The 11,326-nt window shown below is 40.5% G+C and overlaps 1 protein-coding gene and 1 long non-coding RNA gene across 2 annotated transcripts in view; one reads left to right on the forward strand and one right to left on the reverse strand.

Annotated features, from left to right (window-relative positions):
- ccni (cyclin I) overlaps positions 1 to 10,894 on the reverse strand; it is a 20,023-nt gene extending 9,129 nt beyond the window's left edge. Inside the window, exon 1 of the mRNA XM_069723133.1 lies at positions 10,713 to 10,894. Within this exon, the coding sequence (XP_069579234.1) occupies positions 10,713 to 10,826 (114 nt within the window). The 5' untranslated portion in view covers positions 10,827 to 10,894. The remainder of the gene's footprint in view (positions 1 to 10,712) is intronic.
- Positions 9,867 to 10,451, forward strand: LOC138635589 (uncharacterized). The gene is made up of 4 exons (XR_011312154.1): positions 9,867 to 9,925; positions 10,031 to 10,072; positions 10,220 to 10,282; positions 10,409 to 10,451. It is a non-coding gene; the product is annotated as an uncharacterized lncRNA (long non-coding RNA).
- Positions 10,895 to 11,326: the final 432 nt, after the last annotated feature.

An 11,326-nucleotide genomic window follows, 5' to 3' on the forward strand; every position in this document is an offset into this window, starting at 1 on the left:
GATAACACGGTTAACAACACAGTTAACAACACAGTGAACAACGCGGTGAAAACATGAACAACCCGGTAAACAGCACGGTGAACAGCACGGTGAACAACACGGTGAACAACACGGTGAACAACACGGTGAACAACACGGTGAAAACCCGGTAAACAACACGGCGAAAACCCGGTAAACAACACGGTGATAACACGGTAAACAACACAGTGAACAACATGGTGAACAACACGGTGAGCAACACGGTAAACAATGCAGTGAAAACACAGTAAACAATACGGTGAACAACACGGTAAACAACATAGTAAACAACACGGTAAACAATGCGGTAAACAACGCAGTGAAAACACGGTAAACAATACGGTGAACAACACGGTAAACAACATGGTGAACAACACGGTGAAAACATGGTGAACAACACGGTAAACAATGCAGTGAAAACACGGTAAACAGTACGGTGAACAACATGGTGAACAACATGGTAAACAACATGGTAAACAACACGGTGAGCAACACGGTAAACAACGCAGTGAAAACACGGTAAACAATACGGTGAACAACACAGTAAACAACACGGTGAACAACACGGTGAAAACATGGTGAACAACACGGTAAACAATGCAGTGAAAACACGGTAAACAATACGGTGAACAACACGGTAAACAACAGGGTAAACAATGCAGTGAAAACACGGTAGACAATACGGTGAACAACACAGTAAACAACACGGTAAACAATGCTCTGGAGTAGTCTAGCGGTGTTTAATAGACGATCCTTCAGGCTCAGGTTCTATTTGTTTTTGTTCTTTTCCCTTCAGAGGTTTCATCTTATCTCGGCTCAGAAACAGTGAAACTACAGATCTGAGTTGTTTGAAGATTTTTCTATGAATTCTAAAGGAAGCAGATAGTTGTCTCTAAGACTGTCATGATCATGAAAGTTTAATAGACCATTAATTGTCATACAACTAATTGTAATTATTGATTATGTTTTGTTAATTTTATGACATTATAGCCGTACAAGCCGACCAGTTCAATAATACTGATACACTTTTGTTTAAAACTGTTTAAAAAAAAGAATCCATTTCTTTTTGCCTTTAATTGCCCAGCGCAGACAGGACATAAATACACTTAAATAACTGTTTACTGAAATATATAAAGATAAATGACTGACAATGACAAGTACCAAACATCTAAATATTTGTGCTGTGGTGGAACAATATGATGTCGTTAAAAGTATGAGTGTTTACACCGATGAATTGAAACCACTTTTTTATGATCATAAGTTAATTATTTACAGTGGAAAACACTTTATTGAGATCACAAAACATATTTTATTGATCACGAGCTCTCGTTATTCTGTCCTCAACATGGCATCTAATTATTCCATCGACTTGCGATGGCCGGTTCGTCATAGCAACGCTAAATGTTGACATCAAAACATCCCCAAAGTGTGATTGTGAATTATCAGAGACGTCATATCTGAATTGTTGAAAAGGTGAGACAGGACTGAACCTCCTCCATCAGATGTTCAGGGAGGTTGATAGACTTCTACTGAAGGAACAAACGGGATCTCAACCTACAACCAGATCTGCCCCCTAAAACCTTCCCAGGAACTCCGTCTGTTCACCGGCTGACATCTGACAGAATTCAGCAGCATGAAGATCTTCCACTGCATGAAGAGGGTTTCACAACATGTTGGTCTGTAAACTCAGCTGGCTTTCACTCTGAAACAATGACCAGGAAAAACTACACGCATACATACGTGTGTGTATATAAAGACCTGAGTATGACAGGATGCCATTCAACCTAAACACAAGTTAACAATACAATCACTGCAGAACGAACATAACACTGTTATAGATTCGGGAGTTACGCATTCCAACCAGGCGCCGATTAAAAACTGGAAAAGAATTATAGAACTGTTTTGCCCTCAAATCCACAGCACATTAATGGAAAGTGTCAGTATTCACAGAAACTTCTGATAAAGATAGAAAACAGTGGAAATTCGTTAAAGTTACAGCCCTCTGAGTGATGCAACTAAAATCAGTTAGTTTGACATATTTGTCTCTAAATTGATAAACTGACCAAATAAAAGGGTAGAAAATGTTACTAAAATCACAGCTTTCTGACATGTTGTAATTATTTTCATCGACAGAAAAACACCAGCAGCTTCTCCGGTGATCTCCGGTGAGGACGGGACTCAAACGTTGGTGTCAGTAAAGCTGCAGATTACTGCTCAGCTATTTTCCCCCAAGTGCTGAAAGTTCTGGTTTTATTCGCAAATGTTTGGAGATGTCTGCATACAAAACCTCCTGCGACCATCAACAAGATGAACCGAGCTACGTGGGAGGTCCATCCTGACGCCATCACCAGCGTCCAAACCCACGTCACTGGGACCACTTTTCTTTCTAGATAAATAATAGTTGGCTCTGAACGACCAGAAACTTCCACTATTGGACCAACCGACCAATCACAGGTGTGCAAAACAACACACGACCCATACGATAGTTTCAGAACCGATGCAGAGGAGGAAAAATTAAACCTGCTGATGAATGTATTTGGCTGGTCAACAATCTTCTGGGCCGCAATGAAGCAGCACTGAGAGACTAACAGGTCATACGGTCTTTATAGTTCTTCTTTCTTAATCTAAATGTAAACTCATCTTTGTCAGTCAGAACTACGACGGGTTTGTTCTGGTCGGTCAGAGAGCTGAAAGCACCGGTTCAGCAGCTGGAATGTGTAACGTTGGCAGCAGAGGCCAAAAGGTCAGAGTTCAACCCACACTGTTGGCCAACTAATCTGCTACTTGACACCATCTGAGCTCTCAACTGTCCAGACTAAAAACAAACTGGCCCACTTCGAGCCAACAGCTGGACGTCTTGGATGAGAAGCTTCTTTCAGCGCTTCGTCTCTGGACTGTGTTTCATTCATCCAGCAGGGCGGCGGACGCCTTCACTGAGTCGTATCAGCTGAGTTCGTCCCTGATTGGTCATCATGACCAGAGTGGACTCCTCCAGAGACGGGCCGGGCCGGGCCTCGTCCAAGTCCTCTCCCTTTAACTCCCTCTACAAGGTGTGTTGGTAAAAACTCTCAGCTTCCTCCACCACAGCAGCTGCAGCTCTTCTAGCTGTCTGTCAACTGATTCGGGAATAATCACAAGATCCTGCACGACGACTTCTTCTGTCCGAGCTCGTCCCGGCAGAAAAAGGACCGGTAAAGCAAAGTGCTTTAACGATGGCCGAGTTGCAGCGAGTCAGCAAGCACACAAAACAGCAGCGTCCTGCAGCCGCTTCACCTCAATCTACTACCGCTGCTGGGAGGACATGAAATGACACCAGCTGTGGTCGTTATTTAATCAGGAAGTTTTTTTGAGATTAGGATGTATTTTCCAAGACGGACCTGATAAACAACAAACATTCACGGGAACACAACAAGCATGACACGACAACATGATTAACAAGGAATTAAATAGAAAAAGTACATTAAAAATAATTTGGATAAAAGAGCTTTAAAATGTGCACACGACCTAAAACTACGTGCGCTAACGTGACTGTACGCGAGGCAGGTGGAGGAGTTCATGGGAGCTTCAGCAGCAGATGTGTGAATGAATAACATCAGCTGGTTTCTTCCATCCAACCGCGAGAGAAGTGTGAAATCAGAGACGGAGCGTGAAGCACGCTGCATTATTTTTAAATGGCGATTGCACCTGTGCTGCTCTGCTCCGGCTCGGCCCATTACTACAGTTACATAACCGCCTTTCACAAAGATCGAAGGCCGACGGCAACTATTTTTAATCCTGGTTAGAATCGTTTCCCTCCATCTGTACAAAACCAGCTGGATGGAACTAAAATAAAAAGTCAGATTTTCCTGCTGTGGTTTAACGACATGAATCAGCGCCATCACTGCATGTTGTTGATTTGAAGTTTTAGTACCCGTCGTTGAATATTTGATTTATTATTTTTTACTGAAAGTTGAGGTTTTTGCTCTTCTTCTTCCATGGAGGCTGCAGGGTTTCCAGGAGGAGCAGCTTCCATCCAGCAGCTCTGCTGAGACCAGCTGCCTCTTTCTCCTCTTTCTAGTAGTTTCATGCCCGCAGACTCGGCCAAAGGCGCCGATAAGAGTCGTAACCGTCTCATTTACTGCCCGCCTGTCGCCTCTGCATTATCATCTTAAAACCATGGATGACATCAGTTGTTTTCCTACTGCAGTCAGGTTCATCTGTGTTTCTCAGCAGTCTTTATATGCTCAGATCAGCAGCGACTACTGACCCAGTTAAAGCGGTGATGTGAAGAAGATCTGGATTAACAGTCCGATTATCCCGCCTGCTAATTTCATTTACCTTGAATAACGACATAAGCAAACAGAGTGCAGGTCGATGGAGCAGCCCAAAGACATAAATAAATAAAGCCGTGCTCAGAGGACATATCGGTCTGTGGACTTTAGAGGACATAAGTGAGCAAAGTAAAATACATTTCTTACACCAGTTACAGCTGACAGACTTTAATCGGTTCAGCATCCATCAAAAGAAAAAGTCTATTTTCTGAATTCTATAAATATAAAATATAAATGCAGCACTGCTGGTTTCTCATGTAGTGATTAGTGCCACATGTTTCCTCGGGATCAATCCTGTCAGCACGATTAGCACGATTAGCCGAGGCTCCGATCGAGTGAGCTGCTGCAAGTCGAAGTTCTGGGAGACGACTACAGAAGAAGAGTAGATGCAGCATAAATACATGAACATATGGAGGAAGACGTGCTTATTGTCTGCTACTGTAAACAGATGATGTTTTAAGAAGAAGAATTACCACCTGGATCTGCAACCGTCATGTTTGTCCACACTCACATGAAGTGAAGACTTCGGAGGAATCCTTGTACGTGTTTGAATGCTCAGCTTTTGGATATAAAATGTCATTGTTTCATTTTATCCTGTTAGGCAGTTGTGTTTTTGTCATAATTTGCATCTTGAGTTATAGTTAGTGACCTTTAACCCCCAACATCTAATCAGATTAGATATAGATTTTATTAATCCCACAGTGGGGAAATGTAGTCCTCACACAAAGGTGCACACAATAAGAACAAATTAAAAAAAAATAAGAGAAATGAATAAATACACCCACATGCAGACTATATACACAAAAACAAATCAAATTAAATGAAAATAAATAAATATAGCTTTGAATCTTCATCCTCGAGTCTGAGTGAACGTTTTTGTTGCATTCAAAGAAAATCTACCAAAAGAGTTTCTGAGATATTGACGAGCGTCGGATGGACGCGTGTACGTACGGACGGACGGACCGCTGAGGTGTTAAGATGGTAAGCGACGTATAATAAAAAATAAAAAATCCAGTAATATTTTGGATCAGTGATGAAGAATAGATGGAACAGATGACACATTTGATCAATCAGCTGCAAAAAGATTCACATTCACTCATTCATAAGAAAAGGAAACCTAATAATCTTTACATTTTACTGATTTTAAATGTTAATCAAACTGTTTTTAATATCAGCTACTTCAGCTTTAGTTCATATACTTATGGGCCTGCTGTGTAACCAGGTGATGTTATGTCACCATGACAACCACTCTCTGGGCGTACCTGAACACTCTGAACAACATCTTCCACAACACCTCCACTGGCAGGAAAAACAAGAACTGCTGTGACATGTCACAAAAATGTGTTACCGCGGAAACGAAACCTAGCACAGCGTCACGGTTACAGAGAGCCGGGTCACCACGACACACTGAACGGGTTCAGGACACCCAGCTTCTCCTCGTTTAACTAATCAACTTACATTTAAGAGGCAATAATAATAATAAATATTCTGCTATTTAACTTAACAAAAAAAAACAAAAAATGGAGCTGAAACTAAAGCAAAGCTGAAATTTGGTTAAAAAAAAATAATAATAAAAGAAAGAAAGTAGACAGTAAACAGAGAAAGAAATCCTGAAAGAGGAACTGAATTAGTCTGAAACTCAAACACGTAGTTAGGAAGTGATGAAACGACTCCTCGGTGACGTCACGCCAGGACGACGCAACTCCAGACGTGAGCTGGGCGAGACGTGTGCTGACAGACGTGTTGAAACGCACACGCTCAGTGACTCACGGGGTTCCCGGAGCTTCACAATGTCACGTCTCCACGGTAACGTGGTAACGTCTCTACGGTCACGTCTCTTTTTCTGTGATTCATTTCAAATGGCGACCGAGCTGTTAACGTGTAGCGTGTAGAAGGCATGATCCCGTCGCCGGTTTGTTCTCGCTCTGTTGTCTGACAACAGAAACACAAAATGGATCATTTAAAAACCAAAACCTTCACACGGCAGACTCGGCTCCTCTCTTTTTATTTACATTTTTTTTTTTACAATTATAAGACAGCACCATTGTTCCCTACAACGATACGGTTTCGTAAAAGCTGAATAAAAGCAAAATATTTGTGGTGAGCATGAAAAGTAACGAACTGACTGTTCCCAGATCAGCTGGTTGTAGTTGAACATCTGGCCGTCAGAGAGTTTATGTTTTGGTGCTGTTGAGGACGAGGAGGAGAACGAGGAGGACGAAGAGGACGAGGACGAGGACGGTCCACAGACAGAAGCTGAACTCAACAGTCTGCTGAGACTTCTGTGCCGGCGGCTTCTGAGTTGAAAAGCTGCTTCACCAGCGTAGCACATACGTCGTTACCATGGCAACCCATGCAAATAGATCGGTGATTTCTGGATCAGTCTGATATCAGACTGTTATGGAGGTTTATTACAAATTCATATTGCAGGGAAATTAAAAAGCAGTAAACCAATACAGCTCTCAGCACTACAACCAAGGAGAAGTCAGGGATGGAGGACAAAGTTTGTAGGTGTTTAGATGTGTTTTGTAGGTGTCTGGATGTGTTTAGATGTGTTTAGATGTGTTTTGTAGGTGTCTGGATGTGTTTAGTAGGTGTTTAGATGTGTTTTGTAGGTGTTTAGATGTGTTTTGTAGGTGTTTAGATGTGTTTTGTAGGTGTTTAGATGTGTTTAGTAGGTGTTTAGATGTGTTTTGTAGGTGTCTGGATGTGTTTAGTAGGTGTTTAGATGTGTTTAGTAGGTGTTTAGATGTGTTTTGTAGGTGTTTAGATGTGTTTTGTAGGTGTTTAGATGTGTTTAGTAGGTGTCTGGATGTGTTTAGTAGGTGTTTAGATGTGTTTTGTAGGTGTTTAGATGTGTTTTGTAGGTGTTTAGATGTGTTTAGTAGGTGTTTAGATGTGTTTAGTAGGTGTTTAGATGTGTTTTGTAGGTGTTTAGATGTGTTTTGTAGGTGTCTGGATGTGTTTTGTGGGTGTTTGGATGTGTTTTGTAGGTGTCTGGATGTGTTTTGTAGGTGTTTAGATGTGTTTTGTAGGTGTCTGGATGTGTTTAGTAGGTGTTTAGATGTGTTTAGTAGGTGTTTAGATGTGTTTTGTAGGTGTTTAGATGTGTTTAGTAGGTGTTTAGATGTGTTTTGTAGGTGTCTGGATGTGTTTTGTAGGTGTTTAGATGTGTTAAGTAGGTGTTTAGATGTGTTTTGTAGGTGTCTGGATGTGTTTTGTAAGTGTTTAGATGTGTTTTGTAGGTGTCTGGATGTGTTTAGTAGGTGTCTGGATGTGTTTAGTAGGTGTTTAGATGTGTTTTGTAGGTGTTTAGATGTATTTAGTAGGTGTTTAGATGTGTTTTGTAGGTGTCTGGATGTGTTTTGTAGGTGTCTGGATGTGTTATGTAGGTGTTTAGATGTGTTTTGGTGGTGTTTAAATGTGTTTTGTAGGTGTCTGGATGTGTTTTGTAGGTGTTTAGATGTGTTTTGGTGGTGTTTAAATGTGTTTTGTAGGTGTTTAGATGTGTTTTGTAGGAGTCTGGATGTGTTTTGTAGGAGTCTGGATGTGTTTTGTAGGTGTCTGGATGTGTTTTGTAGGTGTTTAGATGTGTTTTGTAGGTGTTTAGATGTGTTTTGTAGGTGTCTGGATGTGTTTTGTAGGTGTTTAGATGTGTTTTGTAGGTGTCTGGATGTGTTTAGTAGGTGTTTAGATGTGTTTAGTAGGTGTTTAGATGTGTTTTGTAGGTGTTTAGATGTGTTTAGTAGGTGTTTAGATGTGTTAAGTAGGTGTTTAGATGTGTTTTGTAGGTGTCTGGATGTGTTTTGTAAGTGTTTAGATGTGTTTTGTAGGTGTTTAGATGTGTTTTGTAGGTGTCTGGATGTGTTTTGTAGGTGTCTGGATGTGTTTAGTAGGTGTTTAGATGTGTTTTGTAGGTGTTTAGATGTATTTAGTAGGTGTTTAGATGTGTTTTGTAGGTGTCTGGATGTGTTTTGTAGGTGTCTGGATGTGTTATGTAGGTGTTTAGATGTGTTTTGGTGGTGTTTAAATGTGTTTTGTAGGTGTCTGGATGTGTTTTGTAGGTGTTTAGATGTGTTTTGGTGGTGTTTAAATGTGTTTTGTAGGTGTTTAGATGTGTTTTGTAGGAGTCTGGATGTGTTTTGTAGGAGTCTGGATGTGTTTTGTAGGTGTCTGGATGTGTTTTGTAGGTGTTTAGATGTGTTTTGTAGGTGTTTAGATGTGTTTTGTAGGTGTCTGGATGTGTTTTGTAGGTGTTTAGATGTGTTTTGTAGGTGTCTGGATGTGTTTAGTAGGTGTTTAGATGTGTTTAGTAGGTGTTTAGATGTGTTTTGTAGGTGTTTAGATGTGTTTAGTAGGTGTTTAGATGTGTTTTGTAAGTGTCTGGATGTGTTTTGTAGGTGTTTAGATGTGTTAAGTAGGTGTTTAGATGTGTTTTGTAGGTGTCTGGATGTGTTTTGTAAGTGTTTAGATGTGTTTTGTAGGTGTTTAGATGTGTTTTGTAGGTGTCTGGATGTGTTTTGTAGGTGTCTGGATGTGTTTAGTAGGTGTTTAGATGTGTTTTGTAGGTGTTTAGATGTATTTAGTAGGTGTTTAGATGTGTTTTGTAGGTGTCTGGATGTGTTTTGTAGGTGTCTGGATGTGTTATGTAGGTGTTTAGATGTGTTTTGTAGGTGTCTGGATGTGTTTTGTAGGTGTTTAGATGTGTTTTGGTGGTGTTTAAATGTGTTTTGTAGGTGTTTAGATGTGTTTTGTAGGAGTCTGGATGTGTTTCGTAGGAGTCTGGATGTGTTTTGTAGGTGTCTGGATGTGTTTTGTAGGTGTCTGGATGTGTTTTGTGGGTGTTTAGATGTGTTTTGTAGGTGTCTGGATGTGTTTTGTGGGTGTTTAGATGTGTTTTGTAGGTGTTTAGATGTGTTTTGTAGGTGTTTAGATGTGTTTAGTAGGTGTTTAGATGTGTTTTGTGGGTGTTTAGATGTGTTTTGTAGGTGTTTAGATGTGTTTTGTAGGTGTCTGGATGTGTTTTGTAGGTGTTTAGATGTGTTTTGTAGGTGTCTGGATGTGTTTTGTAGGTGTTTAGATGTGTTTTGTAGGTGTTTAGATGTGTTTTGTAGGTGTCTGTATGTGTTTTGTAGGTGTTTAGATGTGTTTTGTAGGTGTCTGGATGTGTTTTGTAGGTGTTTAGATGTGTTTTGTAGGTGTTTAGATGTGTTTTGTAGGTGTTTAGATGTGTTTTGTAGGTGTTTAGATGTGTTTTGTGGGTGTTTAGATGTGTTTTGTAGGTGTTTAGATGTGTTTAGTAGGTGTTTAGATGTGTTTTGTAGGTGTCTGGATGTGTTTTGTAAGTGTTTAGATGTGTTTTGTAGGTGTTTAGATGTGTTTAGTAGGTGTTTAGATGTGTTTTGTAGGTGTCTGGATGTGTTTTGTAGGTGTCTGGATGTGTTTAGTAGGTGTTTAGATGTGTTTTGTAGGTGTTTAGATGTATTTAGTAGGTGTTTAGATGTGTTTTGTAGGTGTCTGGATGTGTTTTGTAGGTGTCTGGATGTGTTATGTAGGTGTTTAGATGTGTTTTGTAGGTGTCTGGATGTGTTTTGTAGGTGTTTAGATGTGTTTTGGTGGTGTTTAGATGTGTTTTGTAGGTGTTTAGATGTGTTTTGTAGGAGTCTGGATGTGTTTTGTAGGAGTCTGGATGTGTTTTGTAGGTGTCTGGATGTGTTTTGTAGGTGTCTGGATGTGTTTTGTAGGTGTCTGGATGTGTTTTGTGGGTGTTTAGATGTGTTTTGTAGGTGTTTAGATGTGTTTTGTAGGTGTTTAGATGTGTTTAGTAGGTGTTTAGATGTGTTTTGTGGGTGTTTAGATGTGTTTTGTAGGTGTTTAGATGTGTTTTGTAGGTGTCTGGATGTGTTTTGTAGGTGTTTAGATGTGTTTTGTAGGTGTCTGGATGTGTTTTGTAGGTGTTTAGATGTGTTTTGTAGGTGTTTAGATGTGTTTTGTAGGTGTCTGGATGTGTTTTGTAGGTGTTTAGATGTGTTTAGTAGGTGTTTAGATGTGTTTTGTAGGTGTTTAGATGTGTTTTGTAGGTGTCTGGATGTGTTTTGTAGGTGTTTAGATGTGTTTTGTAGGTGTTTAGATGTGTTTTGTAGGTGTTTAGATGTGTTTTGTAGGTGTCTGGATGTGTTTTGTAGGTGTTTAGATGTGTTTTGTAGGTGTTTAGATGTGTTTTATAGGAGTCTGGATGTGTTTTGTAGGTGTTTAGATGTGTTTTGTAGGTGTCTGGATGTGTTTTGTGGGTGTTTAGATGTGTTTTGTAGGTGTTTAGATGTGTTTTGTAGGTGTCTGGATGTGTTTTGTAGGTGTTCTACTGATGATCAGAGGTGCTCTCACCTGTGAGGAGGTCTTCTTTGGCATGTAGACCTTCCACATGTTGGCTTCCCTAGAGGCGGCCTTTTCCAGGAGAAAAGACAGCCTCTGGCGTCCCCAGGGTTCGATGAACTTCATTCTGTCCTCCCCGGGTCGAGCCTACCTCCCCACTGGATACAGCTACCTGCAGGGCGACAAGGCAGATCAGAACCTCACAGGATCCTGGAAACGCAGCAGTGTTTTAATACCAATAAAATTGCGGTTGCGAGTTTCAAATTTGCTTTCCGAGAGTAACAGAGAACAAGGTTTTTCTGGAGTGGACATCTTTACAGGGAAACCTATAAGGGATTAAAATGTGTGTGTTAAAAGTGTCTGCACATTTGCATCCAGTTGTGCAGCTTCACTGGTAAGATGCAACTGACTGACAAAAAGTGATGATGCGTGAAAATTGTCCCTCCACTTGTGAGGGAGCAGACAAAGAGATGTCCAGGACGCAGCAGTGTAGGACGCTTTTATGGATATTACTTACCCAAGGTGGTTGTTTACCAGAGTCAGCTGGACGGATAATTAAAATGAAACCTTTGTCTTTTTAATAAACTTTTAAGAGGCCTTATGAGGTTGAATGAGTCAGTGATACA

The sequence above is a fragment of the Brachyistius frenatus genome, unplaced genomic scaffold (genome assembly GCF_029030835.1).
Source record: "Brachyistius frenatus isolate BFR_SWC_R1_liver_20210118 unplaced genomic scaffold, ASM2903083v1 Contig_317, whole genome shotgun sequence".
In the NCBI taxonomy this organism is placed as follows: domain Eukaryota; kingdom Metazoa; phylum Chordata; class Actinopteri; family Embiotocidae; genus Brachyistius; species Brachyistius frenatus.